Source organism: Sebastes umbrosus, chromosome 21 (genome assembly GCF_015220745.1).
Source record: "Sebastes umbrosus isolate fSebUmb1 chromosome 21, fSebUmb1.pri, whole genome shotgun sequence".
Lineage (NCBI taxonomy): Eukaryota > Metazoa > Chordata > Actinopteri > Perciformes > Sebastidae > Sebastes > Sebastes umbrosus.
Window position 1 is genome coordinate 21,329,418 of NC_051289.1, and position 22,460 is coordinate 21,351,877.

The 22,460-nt window shown below is 40.3% G+C and overlaps 1 protein-coding gene and 1 long non-coding RNA gene across 2 annotated transcripts; both read right to left on the reverse strand.

Moving 5' to 3' along the window:
- On the reverse strand, positions 1-2,133 carry LOC119480185 (trichohyalin-like). The gene is made up of 2 exons (XM_037756220.1): positions 542-2,133; positions 1-379 (listed from the first exon to the last, which is right to left on the reverse strand). The coding sequence occupies exon 1, from the start codon at positions 1,976-1,978 to the stop codon at positions 674-676; it is 1,305 nt and encodes a 434-aa protein (XP_037612148.1). The 5' UTR covers positions 1,979-2,133; the 3' UTR covers positions 1-379; positions 542-673.
- A 16,804-nt stretch (positions 2,134-18,937) lies between these two features.
- LOC119480714 lies at positions 18,938-21,353 on the reverse strand. Its single transcript, XR_005204989.1, has 3 exons — positions 21,133-21,353; positions 19,982-20,051; positions 18,938-19,139 (listed from the first exon to the last, which is right to left on the reverse strand). It is a non-coding gene; the product is annotated as an uncharacterized LOC119480714 (long non-coding RNA).
- Positions 21,354-22,460: the final 1,107 nt, after the last annotated feature.

Below are 22,460 nucleotides of genomic sequence, written 5' to 3' on the forward strand. Positions count from 1 at the left end.
TTAAAGAGTAACCAGTCATAGTGTTAATTTCAGTAGACGACATTCACCTGTCCCCAGTGAAAATACACAAATTCTGTCCTCTACACAATTTTTTTTTTTTTTTAAATTTAAAGTGTGCAGGAAGAAACCGGAGCACCCGGAGTAAACCCTAATGTAAACATAAGGCCCAAAGAGTAACCAGTCATAGTGTTCATTTCAGCAGAGGACATTCACCTGTCCCCAATGAAAATACACTAATTCTGTCCTCTAGACTAAATTTTTTTTTTTTTAAATTTAAAGTGTGCAGGAAGAAACTGGAGCACCCAGAGTAAACCCTAACGTATACACAAGGCTTAAAGAGTAACCAGTCATAGTGTTCATTTCAGCAGACGACATTCACCTGTCCCCAGTGAAATACACTAATTCTGTCCTCTACACAATTTTTTTTTTTTTAAATCTAAAGTGTGCAGGAAGAAACCGGAGCACCCGGAGTAAACTCTAATGTAAACATAAGGCCCAAAGAGTAACCAGTCATAGTGTTATTTCAGCAGAGGACATTCACATGTCCCCAATGAAAATACACTAATTCTGTCCTCTACACTATTTTTTTTTTTTTTAAATTTAAAGTGTGCGGGATTAAACCGGAGCACCCTGAAGAAACCCTTTCGTAAAGATCTTGGCAGAACTTGAGCCCCTACCGCGCTCTAAAAGGTTTAGGAAGTTTCGAAAGTCTGCATTGTGGTTCCTTACCTGAAGAAATGTAATTGGACCCCTCTAGACTATGATTGAAAGCCAACCCTTTTCGGAGGGACAGTAGCTTGTGTTCAGGATGTTCCGGAAGTCTGCAATGTGGCTCGCCCTTACCTGAAGAGATGTAATTGGACTCCTCTAGACTATGATCTAAAGCCAACCCTTTTCGGAGGGACAGTAGCTTGTGTTCAGGATGTTCCGGAAGTCTGCAATGTGGCTCCCCTTTACCTGCAGAGATGTAATTGGACCCCTCTAGACTATGAGTGAAAGCCAACCCTTTTCGGACGGGCAGTAGCTTCGGGGAGGGAGTGTTGCGCCCCGGGTTTTCCCCCTCTTTCTTTAAGGCCAGATTGTCAACAATCTTTTGTCGTGTCTGGAGCTCCCTGAACCTCTTTGCTTTTGCAGTCGGTTTTAGGAACGAACTGCCGTTTGCGGTCTTCTTTGCAGCATTCTCCTCCTGCAGTCTCAAATGTATTTCAGATGCAATGGAGATATCGAAGTTACGTTCAGAGATTCTGATTTCTCTGTTCTTCATAGCCTTCAATTGTTCTTCATGTTGGAGCAACCTGCAGTCCTCACCCCTAGTCAGATAACTGTCCAAATCACTTTGACGCTCTGCCTCTTCTTTCTCCGTGAACCTGTCTGCTTTTGCAGTCTTCATTGCAGCATTCTGCTCCTGCAGTCTGCCACGTTTTTCACTTTCGATGGCGATGTTGAAGTTCTGTACATTGATTTGTTTTTTTCTGGCCTTCATATCCTTCAATTGTTCTTCATGTTGGAACAACCTGCGGTCCTTATCCCGAGCCTGATTTAAGTCCAAATCTTTCTGCCGCTTTTCCTTTTCTCGCTGCCTTTTCTCTTGTATCGGCATCCGAATGCCGGCACGGTGTGTGTGACGCATTGCAGCGCTGTTTGTCTGCTGTTCCTGCTTCTGCTTTGCCAGTTCAGCCATTCTCTTAGCTTCCCGCTGGGCAAGGCTCTGTTTCTCCCTCAGAGCTCTGGCGGTAGCCTGCTCCTTCTGTAAAGTTGCCTTGTTGTCAAAAGCCATCTGTTGACGTGTCCGGAGCTCCGTGAACCTCACTGCTTGTTTAGCTTGTTTAGCAAGTTTTGGTCTCTCCTCCAAATGTGTCTTTACGACTACTCTGGTTGAATTTGGGACAAGGCCTCTTTTTTTGTTTGCCTCCTGCATCAAGGTCCGGGCCTTGAGGAGTCTGTCCTCTGGTCTAGATGTCGGACTAAGTCTGAACATTTCAGCCTAGTAGTGTCGTGTTCGTTGTTCTGTAATATTAGTAGTGAATATCCTACTGACGTTCACTACACGCGTTCTGGTATGACGAAATCGTTGGAGCTGTAGTTCTGATCAGTCCCTTGGTACTATCTATCCATCTATCTATCTATCTATCTATCTATCTATCTATCTATCTATCTATCTATCTATCTATCTATCTATCTATCTATCTATTTATATATCTATATATCTATATATCTATATATCTATCTATCTATATCTCATGGTGCTTTTGCTTCTAGAGCCTTTATTACATCACATTCTGTGGATTTGTAGTCGAGACTTGAGTTCCGATGACATCATCAAATTCTGGTGCCTTCAATGGTTTATTTTATTATTATTTTTTTGTTTTTGTTTTTTGAATTCCAAACTTTATTTATAATCTGACTTCACAGCGTGAAAGAGGTTGCATTTTTTGTAACACTTTCTATGATGTTATTGGGACCTCAGATTACAGAAGGTTTTTAGAAAACGTTCTTGTAATGTGGTATAATAACAAAGATAGAACATTTTGCCTGCAACATTAGACTGTTTTGGGGAAGTTATTAAAGGTCCCATATTATAAAAAAAGTGCGATTTTTATGTTTTTTTTGTTATAAAGCAGGCTTAAGTCCTATATAAATACTGTGAAAGTATCGAAACACTCAATCCACAGGGAAATACACACAGCCCGTATCCAGAAACTCTGCTTTTGAAACAAGCTGTCAGGATTTCTGCGCATTCCTGATGTCACGAATATACAACATTTAGACCCTTAACACAATTTTAAACGTAAACATTCTAAATGTGTCCCAGTTAATTCCTAGTTGCAGTGTGTGTGTCAATGACATCAGCTGACAAGAAGTACACATGGATCCAAGCTGTTGCCTAGCAACGCAATTCTGTTACAATATACATACTTACATAATGCACTCATATACACAAACACACGTGTACATACATCTATGCATATAAGTATAAAGAATTAATTCACGAATCGTTAGAGAGGAAAACAAGGGAGTAAAAGTGGGTCTAAAAACACCTTTTAAAGCAGGTTAAATGTTCATGAAACTCTCCCAAGAAACATAAATATATTATAGCAATTGTGTGAAACATTCAGGCCTTTTTTTTTTTTTTCAAAAAAAAGTAACAACCTAAAGCCAATTTAAATAATCTTTGAGCCCCTAAAAAGTATTGTGACAATATTACTAGCAGATGAAGATTGCCTCATGTCGCTGCACTACTGTCTCCTACTGGTTGGTGGGGGAACCTGGGCAGGAGGTGGGATTTGTGAGTGATAATATGAAGCCTGCTTGTGTTACACCTTCCAGGTGAAAAAACTTCTTTTCACCACTATTTCATTTCCCAGGCCAATAGAAGGTGGAATAAATGAATAAAAATAAAGAAAAACAACCAAAAAGCTCTAAAAATCTCAACATTATAATTCTGTTATTAATTAATCTTGCTTTGTATGTGTTGAAGTAAGTTACTTTTATATTGATGATAAGATTCCAGACACAGTTTCCCACCTTGTTGTTCAAAATGGCTGCCTTAGAAATAAGGTCAACACTCAAAATTCTACTCATATCTCTCCGGTATTTCATGTCCTCTCTGAAGTTGTCCACAGAAATATTTTCCAGTTAGGTTCTAGCCTTGGATGAAAAACATTGGCAACTACACACATCAAGTCCTGTTTGTGAGTTTGAGGGATTTACTAATAAAAAACTGTTTGCAGCATTTGAACTGAAAATTCAAATAAACTACTATAAATACAAATACTTCATGAAGATCATTATTGTCCTGAGCCTGAGACTTATTTGGACACAAAATATAACACACTAAATAATACTGGGTGTATAGGGAGCAAATTATGTAGTCTTCCAGAGGTTTTTCTTCCAGGCTGTGCACCTTCAACAGGGTCCTACAGTCCTCATCATGTATTCCTTGACTGGGCACAGAGGGAAGGAAGGCTAATACACCCTAGACAGTAAACTCAGGTCACGTCCAGCCTCTGAGGCTTTAAATGGACTCTTTCATGGTTGGGGCAGCAGGGGCCTCTGTGGTGGGATAGTGTGTATTTCCAGCAGCCTGCATGGAAACTGCATTGAAAAACGTAGTTCCTGAGCATATCATGCCTCCATTGTGCCTCTAGAAATATATCACAGACAGGACTCGGTTTATTTCACTGGAAAACAGGTTGGGGCTTACTGGGATCTTTTAGTTTTAGTATTTGCACCTCAAGTATCCCGTGTTTTCTTAACCGCTGCATCTGAAACCAGCCTAAGAAATAGCCCTACACATAACCCCATGTAAAACCAAAACATGTTGTGTTTACGCCTCAGTTTTTGTACCGTACATATATAGAGGATAATTAGTTGAGCTTTAGAGGTGCTGGTAGGAGGATTTTATTACCTTCGGACAGAGCCAGACCAGTGTTTTCGGTCTTAATGCTGAGGGAGGTATCAATCTTCTCATCTAACTCTGGGCAAGAAAAGAAATTAGCACATTAACCAAAATGCCCAAAATTCCTCCTCCCGTCAGTCTGTGTATGTGCGTGTGTTTGACAAAGCCCATCTCTCAGATTGGTGTGGAATGCCAGTGACTGTAGTGACTGGTTTCCAGTCTGCACGACCTTCCCTTTAGAGCCTGTGATTCTTCAGACCAGGCATTCATGATTATAGAAGCATAAAGGCCAAGATAATGGTTAGAAAAGGGCATTTCTTTCTCAAAGTAAGCAAAGTTAATTCTGAGACCCTCCCATTTTATTTAGATTTTGTTTTTACAATTACTACAGTATTACTTACTACTACTATTGCTTACACTTATTTTTGTGTTTAGTGGTCACAATCTCTAATAACCTGTCAGTCTTTATAGAATAAAACTGAAAGAGTACCTTCCAGACCTGGCACAAAGCCACACATTCAGTTCAATCAGGAGAGACTTCATTTGGAGTGAAAAAAAAAAAAGAATTGACACGTGCATAACAAGACGAGAAATGTGAATAGGCTTTGTGATTGGACCCCATCGAAACATGGTATTTTTAAGGGGGTGATGAAGCCGTAAGTGGAATAGGAATCCCCCCTCCATGGGGTCGAGACACTGGTGTGGTGGTAATGAGATGAGAATGCTGAAGATCTGGATGTGGTGAGGCGTGGATTTCTAATGAGCTCAGCCTGGGCACCGGATATGATGGTTGGATGTGGTTGATTTAAGATCGTATTAAGATCTGCTTGGTTTAACTAAAAGAGTGAACGCCCATAATCAGCTGATTAAGAAGAAACGGGAGGAGTGAGAAAGAGAGAATTGTGAATGAATGCAGCATAGGGATGGTCTTCCTGACTGAACTTACGCTGAGCTTCATTTACTAGTCACATCAATGGAAGCTTGGCAGTTACATCACAAGTCTTCCAGTAACCATCTTGTCTGACACCAGCATGGAGGTCCACTGGAGAATTAGCTGTACATATTGATGAACAAGGTTTTGTCAACACGATAGCGTCACAACTGTGCAAGATGCAGTCACGAAACTTTAGTAGTGAGTAGTTGAGATCAAAATAAAGGCAGAGTTTGAAGATGGGTGGCTTCCTAACAGAAGGATATGTGAGGCTAATAATACCATGAAAGCAACTAATATGTAACAATAAGTCACTAATAGTGCCAGCGTCTGCTTCAACTAAATGAAATGGCTCATGTCTGTTTACAACAAGACAACTTCAAAGTTGAGGTAAAAATGTCCCATATGCATACTGAATCAATTGTCAGTGTCCCAAGATGACTGCATATGAGTTATATTTCAACCAGCCACAACAGACACGACATGCTGTTGACATAAGACAGAGAAGGTCTTGCAGACATGTATTGTGTTCTTGACAGAATGGATGACAAAAGCCATCCTGCTGACAGATGTACGGCATGACGCCATCTGAGTATTGAAGACTCATGTGGCCTACAGATGTGCCATGTTATTCCTATTAAGTTGATAATTTAATTTTCATTACAATTTATGCAATAGCTGTTATTGTCTGATTCTTTCTAAGGAAAAGAACAGATTACTGGTTATGTTTTGCATGTCCTCTTTTACATTTGCACAGTCACGCTTTGTTAAATGAAATAACTCCTTAGGAGGAATAAAAGATAATTTCTGTTTTGCCCTTAAACCTAAACAATGCTTAGAAAAGGGAGGTGTGGAGCTTAAGGCTGCATATTCTGTATAGCATGGAGGTTTATAATCATGGCACATAGTGGATATCAGGCATAGAGACATAGAGTCCAGGCAAAGACAGAAATAATATGAATTTTGGGCAGTCTCTGTTTAATCAGCACTTCCCAGCAAGCATTTGATGGATGGTGATGTAGAGGAAACGGCCAAGTTTAGCCCGTTGACGTGATATGTAGGTTCAGCATCAACTGAAACATGCACAAAATATACTGACAATATGATGTAGTAAAGGTTTATTAAAACAACTTTTGAAATTGTGTGGACCTGATATCCCAAAATGATGCAAACGGCAGCTACAGTCACAGCTGACATCGCATCAAGCTTTATTTGGTTGCTAGAGGTAACTAGTGCTACTCCAGGCTATACCAGTCTCAGGCTGAATCATTAAGTAAAGCCGCAGCACTGACAGTCTTGTATCCTGTTTTCAATCACTGTCTGAAAATGAGTGAGAAGATAGCAATCTTCTGTAATTTTGCAGGTGAAACTGAACACCAAATACCTTCATTTTAGGATCCATGTATACAGACATCCAACTGGAGAGATAATTTACGTCCGTCCAGACGTGTGTGTGATTAATGATAATGAGGGCCCTCTGTTAATGCAACATGCACTCTCAGGCTTAAACCAGTTCACATGTTTACTCATCTACTCTTTTCCTGGCCACGTAGGAGAAAGCTTGGTGGCGAAAGGTAAGACGTGTGCAGGGATCAAACACGGTGTCACCCACTCTGGAAGGAGGGTGAAGAGAGGTCAGGAATCCAGGGTTAAGGCAGAATGCGAGGAATGTGGACAGCAGACCTGAACACTGAAAACCAGCGACCACAGAGAGATAGCATCTAAGGATTTGCAGAGTAATGGCTCAGGGTCAAAGACACAGAATGAGTGATATTGGGAGCGGTTGTGGCTCAGTGGGTAGAGTGAGTCGTTCTTTAACCTCAAGGTCGGCGGTTCGATCCCTTCTGTCCGCTTGTTGAAGTGTTTTTTGACCGAGACACTGAACCCCAAGTTGCTCCATGTGGTGCTTCACAGCAGCCCACTGCCTAAATGCTTAGGATGGGTTAAATGCAGAGGTCATATTTCATGTTGAAAATGATTAGACATGACATCTCATAACCAAGTAAATGTGAAGAGAAATCTACAGCCATGCTAGCTGCTCTGTGAGGCTGTAGTTCTTTGTTTTTTTGAGCTGAATCAGCATGGTAAAATGCTTACAGTTGCAATGTTAACATGCTGATGTTTAGCAGGTAACATTAGGTTTAACACACCACCATCTTAGGTCAGCACGTTAACATGCTGTTTTCTGCAAAAAACTGGTGGACATAGTGGAGCATTTAGCAGCTTAAGAGACAGATATTTCCTTCAGGAGTTGGTAGAGACCAAAAACCGAGCAAAAAGAGAGTGAATATTAGACTTACATTCACCAAGTGGACACAAACCTGACTCCAGATGAAGGATAATGTTGCTCTGTAACTGCTGGATGTGTAAATAATCATCTGTCTGCTAACAAGTTCCTCATATCAACCGCTGCCTTCAAGTGGCCAAAAATAATAATCCGTTTTTGCAGGTTTGAGTAGTATGAGAGGAACAGAAATGTCTTTTTATGGCAATCCATCCAATAGTTGACAAATGTCAACCTCAGGGTGGCGCTAAAGGAAAGGTCAGGGGATCATCGATGTCATTGGGATTCATCAACTGGGGACCATGAATGTCTGTATCAAATTTTATGGTTTTCCATATATTCCATTAAGCAGACAAGTAGAAGGTGGATATTTCACAGAATAAGTGAAAATTTTGACCTTCTGATGGTGCTAGATAAAAAGGATCACCAAAGTGGTTAAGATTTAAGTCCTGGAGACCATGAAACTCTGTACCGAATTTCTGGCTATCTATCCAACAGTTGTTGATTTATTTCAGTCTGGATGAAATTGGTAGACAGACTGGCAGACCGACAGTGCTATCCCATAGAGCCACGTTGCTGGCGTGGCTAAAAATGAAATTTTATAACCATGCTCTAAATAGAAGTAGTTATGCAACATACATGATTGCATGCTTCATGGATAGACAGTCAGCTGGTAGACTATCCAGTGTATTTTTGCCTCCTTGTTCTGAAAATGAGGATCAAACATACCCATCTTTGCAAATTCAGCGTCCAACTTTTGAATTTAGCAAGTGAGATCTCTACTTTCTTCAAAGAAACCAAACTATATTCTGAGACACAGCTGTTCTATTTCAGCTCAAAGATCCCATAATCACAATTTTACTAAAAAGAGTCTCTGTTTGCCATCCTGCTTGATGTTTAGTCTCTCCACGTCACCCCAATCCACCGATCCAGCCAGACTGCCCTCTCAAGACAGTTAATTATGTCTCTAATGCACTGGCACATCCCATAGCTCGACTGGACCACATGGAGAATGGAGACACACAGCTGCACTACAGCAGCAGTCTTCCACTTTTTCTTTAGGAGGCATGTATCTGGGGACATTATAGATCCTTTGAAGTTGGTTTCACCGAGAGATAGCTTAACAGCAGTCGCTGTATACATGTAACAGTTCTGATTATTGCCGATGAAGCTGCAGCTGTTGGACTCTGGCTGAGAACTTTCCATATAAGACAACAATTATTATAATCTTGTTTTAGCTCCAGTGCCATTACCAAAAAACACCTCCCCTAAACACTCTTCAGAGTTGTCAACTCCTAAAACCAGTCAAAATTACAGCATTACGCAGCATTTCCCATCCCTTCAAATCATTGGGGACACTGACTGCTTCATGTTAATCTTCTATCAAACAAGAAAGATTTCTGTAATAAAATAAAGTTAAAGAAAAACTCCACATTGCTCTGACATAATCTGAGCAGGCCACATAATATACCCCACTGAGAGTGCATTGGCTTTGGTAACAAAAGACAGCACATACGGAGACCATTCACATCTCTAAGTGATTCCAGCCGCAGCAGGTCAAACCATCAATTCACTGTCAATGGTGCTTCAGCAATCCTCTTTTCTCCTATACTGTATGTGATGATTTCTTGCTTTAGGCTTTCAGCCTTACTGTTAAGCCTCAAATAGTCTTATACCTTAGCTTTTCTTTTCATATACCTTTTTACTGCAGCGACTTAGTGTCAAACACAATCCACAAAGTTTAACACGCTGTGGATTGTGGATGTTAAAGTAATATGGCGAAGTTCGCAGTGCACAAGGTAAAAGCCTAAGGGCCATTTAGGCACAGTCCTACCATTTTAATGTGGGGAGGACGTAAGAATCTGACATTAAGAGTCCCACTAGTTCCCATGTCTCGACTGCTAGTCTCCACCTCCTCTCATGGCTGGCTGCAATTCTTTAATTATAGAAGGCCTGTCTCAAAGGGGGGGCAAAGTGTCTTCAAGACCAGAGTGGTGAAACCATTCATTCAGCCACTAATATGTGTTATATAGTTTTCACTATTATTTAGTATCTCAGACCAAATTTGTTGTATACTGGACCAGTAATTCCCATGAAGATTATTTTAAACTAGCTTAATTTGTATCATTGGAATTGCTTTTGTGATAATTGAAAACTGACAGAATGGAGAGCAAACAGTTAAAGGGACTGTTTGTAAGAATCAGAAATGCTTGTTAACAGCGACACCTGTGGCCGTTAAGTCAACGAAAGTCGGCGTCCTCTTGCTCGCGCTTGTCCTCGCTCTACATAGACATGAACGAGCATCGCTCAAAACAGTGAGGCGACACACGTCAGCTAAAACCACAATATCACTATATTTCACCTGCTTGGCAGTAATGTTAGCTGACCAGACGAAGGTCTCTCCATGAATCAATGCTGGATCCTAGTGTTGGCTTTTCCTGCTTCAGCCTCCCGACCGCGGTCGGAGGGAGACACCGGCACCTGGTCGGAGACGATAACGTTTCTCACTGCGGAGCCCCGTCACTTCACAAGACACGGGAAACCTCTGTTGGTCTGGAGGAGCTGCAGCAGTTATTTCTGCACAAACGTCCACTGTACATTCATTAGATATTCTCAGAGCTAAACTAACTCTTCTGCAGTGTGTAGTGTGCGCGTACGCACGTAAGAGTGGAGTGAAATAGCGAGAACGCGTGCGGTGTGTGACTGAAGGCAGGTAGAGAAGCAGAGACTCCGGCCCTGGAGACCAAAGCTACGGTCCCCTCCTCGTACCATGACCGCGGCCAACACTGTTTAACAGACGGGCTTCACTAGATATAACTTTGCGGTTTTGGTGCTTCCGTGTAGTTTGTGTTGGAGTCTGAGTCTGAACAGCGTAGCCACACGCGAGCGCGCATGGGAAACCGACCCGGGTGATTTATACATGTAAGAAGGTACAAACAGTCCCTTTAAGACATTATAATTTACTGGTTATCAGTTATTTTCATAATTTTATATTTTACCCAGCAGCATCAGTATCAGTCAGACCAGCTGACCAATCAGGTGTAAGATTCAAGATGCAATCAAGCATCAATGAAGTGCAGCTGCCTGTGTGACAGGAGGGCTTGATATGGTGCAGTACTTCAAAGATAAACCAAAAGAAACCACGGGTACGAGAGAAAAGTGAAATACTGAGTAAGTTCCTCCGGAAGCTACCTCTATTTGCACTGTATTGTTTTCCAGCAATGAAATATGTAATGTAATTTTCTCTGTATGACTAAACTTGCTGGTATAACATTAGCTAACTGCTAACAGCTGGCTAGCTAACCTACTGTAGTTACTGTTGTAAAGCTAACTGTCATAGCCATTGTTTGGTTATGTAGCCTACTGTAATGGCCAACTAGCTTAGCTAGCTATATATTGTTTTATCACACCAGTTTGCTCCAGTTGGACACAAATGACATATAAAAATTAGCTAAAATTGTAAATTGAGTGCTATCTATTTAGGTGATGATTTGTGGTAGTAGCTAACGTTAGCTACTAGCTTCCTGTTTCAGGGACTAATTTGATTCGGTAGTAATAATACTAAACTATACTGGAGCTTTAAAACTAACAAATTATGTGGGGCTCTAATACCTGGCAGTTTTGATTTGTCACAGAAGGAAAAACACAGGTGTATAACAATATGAACAATGGCTCCATTAGGGATGTTAGTAAGCTGGCTCTACAGGTAAGCTAGCATGCACAGTAGACCTTTTCCATGTGAGACATTTTTGGCTCGTTAAAGGGACTGTTTGTAAGAATCAGAAATGCTTGTTAACAGCGACACCTGTGGCCGTTAAGTCAACGAAAATCAGCATCGGGCTCGCGCTTGCTCGCTCTACATAGACATGAACGAGCATCGCTCAAAACAGTGAGGCGACACACGTCAGCTAAAACCACAATATCACTCTATATTTCAGCTGCTTCGCAGTAATGTTAGCTGACCAGATGAAGGTCTCTCCATGAATCAATGCTGATCCTAGTGTTGGCTTTTCCTGCTCAGCCTCCCGACCGCGGTCGGAGGGAGACACCGGCACCCGGTCGGAGACGATAACGAGCCCCGTCACTTCACAAGACACGGGAAACCTCTGTTGGTCTGGAGGAGCTGGGGCAGTTATTTCTGCACAAACTTCCACTGTACATTCACTAGATATTCTCAGAGCTACGAAGTCTTCTGCAGTGTGTAGTGTGCGCGCATGCACGTGAGGTGGAGCGAGGTGAGTTAAGGCAGGCAGGCAGGCAGCGGAGCAGAGGAGCAGAGTACAACAGAGACTCCGGCCCTGGAGACCAAAGCTACGGTCTCCCTCCGCGTACTACGACCGCGGCCAACACTGTTTTCCAAGAAGGGCTTCACTAGATATAACTTTGCGGTTTTGGTGCTTCCGTGTAGTTTGTGTTGGATTCTGAGTCTGAACAGCGTAGCCACACGCGAGCGCGCATGGGACACCGACCCAGTAGATTTATACGTGTAAAAAGTTACAAAGAGTCCCTTTAAATGCAGGTGTAATCAATAACATTGATGATGAATAACGATGCCTGTATTCCATGTATGTGTCCAAGGGCCAAGGCCTTGGCATTGTGCATGCTGGCACACAGCCATAATTAAAATGATTTGTTACACCTGTGTATTTTCTGCAATGACGAGTTAAAATGGCTGTTGTTGAAAATGGTCTCTACCAGAGACCTGGAACAGGTATGTATGACTAAATGAAAAAGTCTAATTGAATCCTTAGTGCTATGTAATACACATCATTAAAGCCTGTTAAAGTTTGCCTGTACTAGCATTTCTTTACTTAAAGTAACTTTTTACACGTATAAATCACCCTGGTCGGTTTCCCATGCGCGCTCGCATATGGGCGCTCGCGTGTGGCTACGCTGTTCAGACTCAGACTCCAACACAAACTACACGGAAGCACCAAAACCACAAAGTTCTATATAGTGAAGCCTGTCTGTTAAACAGTGTTGGCATAGGTCACTACACACTACACACTGCAGAAGAGTTAGTTTAGCTCTGAGAATATCTAGTGAATGTAGAGTGGACGTTTGTGCAGAAATAAATGCTGCAGCTCCTCCAGACCAACAGAGGTTTCCTGTGTCTTGTGAAGTGACGGGGCTCCACAGCGAGAAACGTTATCGTCTCCGACCAGGTGCCGGTGTCTCCCCTGTTCCCTCCGACCGCGGTCGGGAGGCTGAAGCAGGAAAAGCCAACACTAGGATCAGCATTGATTCATGGAGAGACCTTTGTCTGGTCAGCTAACATTACTGCCAAGCAGGTGAAATATAGTGATATTGTGGTTTTAGCTGACGTGTGTCGCCTCACTGTTTTGAACGATGCTCGTTCATGTCTATTTAGAGCGAGCAAGCGCAAGCCCGACGCTGACTTTCGTTGACTTAACGGCCACAGGTGTCGCTGTTAACAAGCATTTCTGATTCTTACAAACAGTCCCTTTAATGGAGCTTTTAAAGCACTAATGTGTTATGAGAAGTTTTGAGATGGTGAAATATTACAAAATATTGGATTTATAATGTTATAATCAAATTCTATTAGTACACCTACTAGGCTAATGGGTAAAGTGAACACAGCTGAAATATTTTGTCTTATCAGCAAAAGGTTTGCACTGAACTCCCCCTCCCTCTCCATTCTTCCGACATGCTTTTTCGCAGCATACCTGAACACCAAGGGTCGGCACTGGAAGCTCGCCCTGGGGGGCTCTGTTGGATAATCTGTTAGAGCCTGTCAGAGTAAAAGATGGCACAAGCAGCACAGAACAGGCAGCTCTGGCTAGAGGTGAGTGCTACATGACTCGTCTTGAGCTATGTTGTGACCTCTTCAACAAAACTCCCTCAGTGGTCAAAGGTCAAGCAGAGCAGCTGCTCACTATCCTTTTTCAATCAGTCCCCTGACAGCGAGTTAATGAATTTGCTGGCCAAAACCAGAATTGATTACACGATCAAATATCAAATTTTCTTGCAGTTTGTGAACCAAGGTGGTCAAAACTGAGAAGATAATCGCAACTCACAACCATCAAATTAGCTTGTGAGTTTTCCTGTAAGTAAATATGGTCAGCTAGGCAAAGACGTCATTAAGTTCAATAGAGAATGCATTAAAGTATTTTTCTCTAAGTTGTCAACAATTGAAGTTACTTATATTTTTAGCCATGCTAACAGCACCACCACTTAAGTCCAGAATAAAATATCTCAAAAACATCATGAGGCTGACATTTTGGGGATTTGAAGGAAATATCAACAACTATGGCATGGATTAGGTACACACATTCATGTCTCCGGATCAATTGTAATAACTTTGGTGATCCCTTGACTTCTCATCCAGCGCCAACATTTTAGTTTGTCCATTACTTTGGTTTATGACCAAATACCTGCAAAACTAATGACATTCCCACCAGCCTCAGCTGTACTTTGTGTTTAGTGTTATTTAGCAAATGTTAGTATGCTAACACACTAAACTAAAATGGTTAACATAGTAATACCTGCTCACCATCAGCATGCTGCTGATGTTGGCATGCAGCTGGCATGGCTGTAGGCTCTTAGTCTCATTAGTCTTATCATACATATGACATATGTCCATATCATTAATATAATATTTTACAAAACATTAAAGATAACCAGAAAACCATGACATTTTACTGGTATTTATTTGTTATTACATTTTACCTACATATTGCTTAAATGTCGTATTCAGTAGAAGGACAGACACTGATCTGTTCCTTGTGTCACTTTTGGAAAATCCTGGGGAAATGTTGAGTTTTCTGGTGTGAGATATAGATAAGTATGCCTCAGTGTTATGAGATTTCCTGAAATAAGCTTTAACTCTGAAACACAGATCATAATATCAACGCTCGTAATGTAGGAATACTGCATGTAAGAATAAGATAATAAGAGGTGAGTTAACTGTTTTGGTTTTAAGGTTAACAAAGTAGATGTGGAAATCAATTTAAACGCAAAACATTTTTCAATTGCTCAGATAGTTTGTTTTAAAATGAGATTCCTGCACTGTTCATGCATTCAAGCACTATAGCATAGTCATCCACTAGCCTCTTTTTCCAAAGTATGTTGTAGGTGTTAATAGTGATTAATCTAAAAAAAATAGTCAAACCAATGACTTTTTTTCCTATCTTCCAGGCATCCTCTGCTTACAAGTCATGACTGTGTGGTATAAGCACCAACTTGCAGAAGCATGTAACCTGCTTGACATACAGTAGGTGATCCATCACAGTAAATACTCTTGTCACTTTTACTCTTTGTCAGAAATCTGTCATCACTGCATGGTAACGTTTGGTGTGTTTAAGTGCTTCTGGAACATCTCAGACTCTAGAGTCAGCTGCGAAACAACAACTTTTTTAATTGAACATTACATTTTTACATTTGCCCACCTAAATGTAACAGGGCATAATACATGATATTGATTGCACCTGTGTTTACCTTGCAATGACATGTCAAAATGGCTCCTGTGAAAAGGGAATATTCTTCTCAGTTTTCTAACATCGTGCATATAATTGCATTTTGCAATGCCAGAAAATTATTTTAATATATAAAATTATTAATTATTATAATATCAGTCATGACACTTTATTACATTATTGGTCAAGTTATTACATTATTGGGTTTTATTACATTTTCGATCAGGATAAGAGCAAATTTTATCACAATTTTAGGCATTATTTCATTTTCAGGAAATTATTACATGGGTGCTACAAGTCATAAAGAGCTGTGTGGTGAAAGTGACTCAGCGCAATGAATCAGCATGACCATATATGGGCTGAAAAAGCAAAAATGACTGGAGGGGTCATGTAAGGGTATAGGAACAAGTGAGATAATTAAAAAAAGCTTTGTATTGCTCATATGCTCCCTTTCAATCAAAAGATTTATGGCAGTAACAGACAGACAGACTTGCATCGAACACGCATCCAAACTCCACCACATCAAATGCCTACAGTAGCACACACACCCTGTCATTTTGTAATATGAATAGAGACGTACAGTATACCTCCTACTATGCATCACTCAGCGAACCCTGCCCTATAGGCTTCCATTTAGAGGCCACAGTACTTCAGTGCCGCCCCTGTGGGTGCACCCTGCATGCTGTTACAGGGCAGTTCTCAACAACTCAGCTACAGGGTGGGAGGGAGACACAGAGACATATGAAAAGGAGCTCTGTGACTGAGGCTTAACTTCCACTGCCCACAGAGCAACCCAGGAAATGTGAGAAAGAACATTTTAGTCAAGAAGAGCAAACCTCTGCTCTATATTGGTAACATATGTGCTGCTGAGGCACATTTTGAGTGTCTAATAACTGCATTATAACGACATTCAATGTATAGAAATATAGCAAATTATAGGTTACATGCTGTATTTGTCACTTGGCCTTGCATTGAATGTGGTAGGGTGGTTACATAAGTGTGGATTATAGGGGGTTAAAGTGAGAGTAACACTTATTTTTGATACATGCAAAGCTGTATACAGCTGGATGGTCATTTTAGAGGATGTAGTTTGTGGTGCTGTTGAACTATATTGCATTACACATAGAGGTGTTTCTAATATTCAGCCTACTCTCATTTATATAAATGGGGTGGATAAAAGAATAGAAACACCTGTCAGTATAACGCAACATGACCATACAGTTTAATCAACACCTCTCTTAATCAGTTTCAACAAAAACTGAACATTATAACCATCACGAAGGTAGGATTTATTAATGATTGCAGTGCGTGTCTGGGATTTACTTTTAATCCAAGTCTCAGTGTTCGTGTTGCAGCCATTATTGAATCTGAAAACTGACAGTTTGTAACTGCAGAGTTTACTGCTGTTTCTTGTTTTTCTCAAATGTGAGTGTATGTAGTTCCATAGCTATTCTCTGCTGCTGTTGTGAACACTTAAGGCCAGTTTCTGGTTGATTCATAAACCTGCCTGTGCAGGAGTCGTCATAGATGGCTTCCTCACTGATTTATCAAAAGGTTTGTTGCCTTGCAAATGTGCTGGACCACCAATGCACATGTGCACACATATGCACGCAGACCTAGAGCTAGTTGAGGCCGCCCACCCAACCTCACTTCACAGTAGCCCCTCTATTTCTCCCCATTCAGCCAGGGTGATGCTCCCTGCTTTCTTCACCTCTGTAGCAGTCAACACCCACCATCTGGCCACCTAATCTCATTTAGCCATGACCTTACCTAAACTTCTCTTCTGCACCCAACTATACCACATCAGTTTCACAAAAGATTATATTCACAGTGTGGACCTCTAACTTTCACCTTGCCACCTGTAATAAGGATGGCGCAACAGAGGGTGTACAGTTTATATATATGTATATACAAAATATATCTGCCGTCTGTTTTTTAACAGCCGCAGCCTCACATACCAAGGTCATGCAACTCTCCTAACTACATTTTCATCCCGAGGGCTCATTTGAGATCCGCCTCGGCCAGGTGGTGCGAACATACAGCTCTACACTGTAAAACTTTTTCCTGTAAAATTACAGTAACTTACAGGAGAAACTGCTGCCAGTATTTTACTGTAAAATTTACAGTATCTGTACTGTATCAAAGAATACAGCAGCTTACTGTAATCAAAGCATACAGTAACTTGCTGTAATAATTCCAAATACAGTAATTTATTGGTTGCAGTTTCACCAGCAAGATACTGTACAATTTACAGTATCTCTACTGTATCAGAGAAATACAGTAACTTGTTGTAATCAAAATGTCCAATAATTTCCTGTAATAATTCCACAAATTACAGTATTTTAAGCATCTATAAAAACTAACAAGCAAATGAAAAATAACAATTTTGAACAATGAACACAACAACATGGCATATTCATATTATTCTTGTTTATTATAATAACCTGAGTTTGACAGAAAATAACATCCAAATAAAACATTCAAATACTCAAGCCCTTACAAATAAAAATGGTGTGATGAGTTGTGAGTGAGTAAGAGACACAGTGTGTGTGTGTGTGTGTGTATCTGACTGACTGAGTGAGGGTGTATATTTGACTGTGTATGAATATCTGAGTCCATGGACTGAGTAAATACCATAACCTTTCTGTTTCAAAATTAAATAGCCTCCCCTGTTACACTGAGGGGGTTCACTAGACAGAACCATCCTATTGAACAATACTGTGTGCTGGCTAAACATCTTCAATATTAAACGTAGAAATAATGGCAGGTTGAACATTGTAAATAGAATAAAATTCAAAAATACAAAAATAGCCATTACAAATAAAAATACTGTTGTGAATGAATGAATTCATGTGTGAGTGTATCTGAGTAAGTGACGGGCTTAAAACATTTGTACTTTGTGGACTGAGTAAATACTGTAACTTTTCTGTTTCAAAATGAAATAGCCTCCCCCGTTACACTGCGGGGGTTCACTAGACAGAACAATACTGTTGAACAATACTGTGTGCTGGCTCAATATGGTCAATTATTAAACGTATAAATAATGCCAGGTTGAACATTTTAAGCAAAATTAAATAAAAAATAACATTGTGAATAAGTGAGACACAGACACAAAGGGATTTTCAGTAATTGAGTGAGATATGGAGGGTTTGTCTCTACAGACAGAGTCAGGGATGTGATTGTTAAACTCACACAAAGTCCCACTCGAAATCCATGAGCTTCCGCAGGAGGGTGCAAACATGAGGATTCAGGGATGTCCCTTTCTTATGAACCATTTTCCCGCTCTTCTTGCTGGTCACTTTTCCCTGTCGTGCCTTTGTCTCTCTCTCTCTGGGTTGATCCTGACACGGCTTCTACAAGGCATAGCAAGGTAAAACAAAAAGACACAAATGTGAATCAAACCACCTTTTACCTAAAATTAGACCGCTAAATATTGTTAGTATAAATAATACCTGATTTATTATAAGTCCCCAAATCGTTCTTTTTCATGCTTTATGTTTGCAATGCATATTAGAGTAGATACACGTGGACATGGTGAAATACTTCTTGCTAATATAGCTTACTTGCCTGATGTTTTATGAGTGTCACACTTTTGGAATATGCATATAACATTGAGTGTTTTTGGTAACTTGATGACTCTTTGATAATTATCTATTTAATTTAATTATTCAAGACTAATAACAATGGGTTATTAATTTATATATGAAATTATATTATTGAAGGCTAATACAGTTTTTATGTTTCTTGTATATATTTTAGAACCACACATACACACCCAAACATCCAAGTGATCATTTAAGCTTATTTTGGAATGAACTCTCCATACCCTACTCTCTGATCGTATGTCTATCACACATAGATAGATACAAGGATAGCTGTAAGGCCCAAACATCTGACACAAATGACTATATGGAATTCAAACTTACCTCTGTATGAATTCAAGTGTCCAGGCAGCGTGATCCTGATATTGGAGGTTGAAGTTGTAGTAGGATGTGAAGACAACAGCAAGCCCCAACGCAGACAATGCCCCTTCACACACCACCTGACCCTCGATGCTTACCATCCAGCGCTGGTCGGAAATCATTGGACCTGAAACACAATGCAAAAAGCTTTAGGCTGAATACCAAATTGACCATTTGACGAATTATCAAGTGGCCACTTACCGCTTTATTGTTTTTGTATGGTATTGGCATTTCCAACTGATATTTGAAAACCTTTCTAAAAAAATGTAAGCCTCCGCTAGATATCAGGAATTCTTGATGTAGGATGCGAGATGCTACTCATCTACTGTACTGCTCTTTGATGTATCCAGGTAGCCATTTACATACTTGCGACACCATCGCGCACTCATTTTCATAAAGCTTAGTGGTTGTGTCCGTTGCAGTGAAGGAGAAATCAAGTAAAAAAGTTAATACAAATAAAATAAAATCTACAAAGGGAGGGAGAATATCAAACGAACTATTTACATATTTACAAGCTATAGGAACACCCTAATCCAGAAAGAGAGTGAGAGAAAAGCTCAAACAAACTATTTACATATCAGAGAAGAATCAGAGAAATTATTATTCCGTAGCCTACTGTGTATGTATTATAGTCAACTATTTAATAACTAAAACATAGCCCACTGTGTATGTATTATAGAGTCAACTATTTATTAACCATCTAAAACTACGTATTTATTTATCCATTTCTGTATGCACAACTGTTTATGAATCAGTATCTATTTATAAGAATGTAAAGGTGTGTGTATTATATACAATATAGAAGACATAACCATAGAAACTCACTACAACTGAACTCCAACTCCAGCGGCAAGCAGCGTCTTCCTGCCTGCCCCACACCTTCTGACTGCCTGCTGACAGGCTCAATAGAAATACTCTGCATATGTGCACTAGTACAGTGTAAGTAGAAACGTGGGGCTTAATGCTTACCTAGAATGATCAACCAAGGACTATCAGGAAGGGTGAGGGATGTCTTCACAGTCGCCGCTGTGTCTGACACCTATATAGGAGACAATAAAGGCATTGCAATTCTAAGTTAATGTTAATACAATTAATCAATGCTTTAACTATAGTTGTCATCAATTTTCCTTTTTAAAGAAATTATTTTTAAAATCCCACTGAGCTCCACTCATTGCATTTCAATAATTTCAATGTCTTAATCTGAAATAAACTACATCAGTTATACTCACATCTGCCTGCAAGATGAGGACATCTCTCTTCTATTTGAAGCACCCTGCTTGCTCATCTGAGCACCCTGCATGCTCATGTGAGCACCCTGCTTGCTCAACAGTATTCTCTCCATCATCTCTACCTGACCTGATCTGACTCAAAAGATTACCAACTACACAACCTTTATGTGTTCTTGACAAGTGTGATGAAAAAGTGGATATCAAAGTAAACATTTTACCACAATTTGTGAATGGACATAAGACTGGTTTCCCCTCTTTAATGTGAGTCTTCAAGTGAGAAAATAATGTAGACAAACTGTCACATTTGACAGTACAGAAATCGATGTGGCATGATAAAACGTCTAATGTTAATGTCCTTATGCCAGAACATCCTTCCCTCAAGCTTGACTCCCTCTGATCTGGGTGATCTCTATATACATGGCATTTTAAAGCTGTAGCTTTGCCAAATGAACGGTAACAATCGTGGAAAGCACATTTAAATTTGATGTGTGGGGTGTTTTGGTGAACTTTCATATGCCAAACAATATTTAGTACCACATGCATGGCGGCAAAATTGACAGTTGAACATTCTGGAAACACAAGATAGATACTGCCTTGTCTCCCTTTTAGATTGTTGCTATTAGTAGTTATTAGTAATTCTATTGAGAATTTAAATGCTGACTAGGCTAAAACCAGCTAGCTAACGAGCTAGCGCTAACTAACGAGCTAGCGCTAGCTAACGTGAATATAAGATAGACTACTGGTGTTTGTTACCTGTGATACTAATGAGTATTGAAATATAGACGAAGCTAAGAATAGCTAACGACCTAACGTTAGCTAGCTTAAGTACATACACTGAGGAACATGCACTGTGTTAGCAAAGGTACAATACAACTTGATAATTTGACTTACCATGAAGTAAGGTAATGTAACCACTGGAGTTTCCCTTCGTCTGGTCTGACGATCAAAATGGAACTGGCGGTGGTGAAAATAAGAAGTGTTTATCCAAACTGCTGCTGTCTCTCCTCAAGTTGCACTGGAGAACAACGATGCTGCTGCTGCTGCTGCCAGAGTGAGCTGTTGAGCTGTTGAGCTGTTGACCGTTGAGCTGTTGACCGTTGAGCTGTTGAGCTGTGGCGCTCAACGATCAACTCGAAAAAAATAAGCGCGAGAACTTAGAAAAATAGCCGTTAATTTATTTTCCCGAGATTCTCTGCGGCAAGCAAAAAGATACACTTGACCGCTGGGATCATGGGAGAAAGCGTTCTGACTCCCAGAATGCATTGCTTTCACAGTAATATACAGTAACTGTTAGAATCTCGCTGTAAATGTACATCTAAGTCTTACAGTGTACCTTCAGCTTTTGGTGATTGGCTGATAGTAGAGCCACGCTGTAGGTGATAAATCGTTCCATTAAGGGAGGGAAATTGGTGTAGCACTCAAACCGTGGATGAAACTATCAATAACATAATAGTAATTGTGCTGTCCTCCGCAGCAATTTTGCGAACTTTCAAAAGCTCCATCAGCTTCACATCAACTAACATGTTATGTTATGGCTGAAAATTGCCATGTAAGAAATATTTTACTGGGGCGGACTGAAGTTTCCGAGCACAAAGTGGAGAGTAGTTCTTCAAATGAGGTTGAAGGCCAAAAAAATCTTAAAACAAATGGCACAATGTAGATTGATTTTTGTCCTGTTTTCTAAGACAAGCTTACCATAGATATGGATGCCAACTATTATCATTCGAACCTGTGGCATGCTGTGCCTCATACGGCATAAATAAATAAAACACTAATTATCTAGTCGTCTCACATAGGAACAGAACAGCAGCCTGGAAATTACACTTTTATCGGCTGAAGCCATCAGTTTAGACGCCTCTCAGCAACAATGTGCTCAGCCGGAGTGACATTCCTGACTTTCTTAGACATATAAAGGGTTTGTTGCATGTCTGGCTGCAAGATTGCTGCTTCCTTTCTCTCATGCGCTGTAGAATCAGGCTGCTTCCCATTACGAACATGTGTAGCCCAGGCCAGACTGACTTCAGCTCACAATATAGTTTTTTTCCCTCAGCCTGACTGGGACAGACCGGTGGGTTTTAATCAGTGTGAACAACGAAAACGTGCTTGGAGTAGCTTTAAATCCAAATTTTCTTTAGCACAGCCATCACAATTATACGAATAAATCACAAAAATACAATAAATCATACATTGATTTATCACACTTTTTTGATCGATGACTC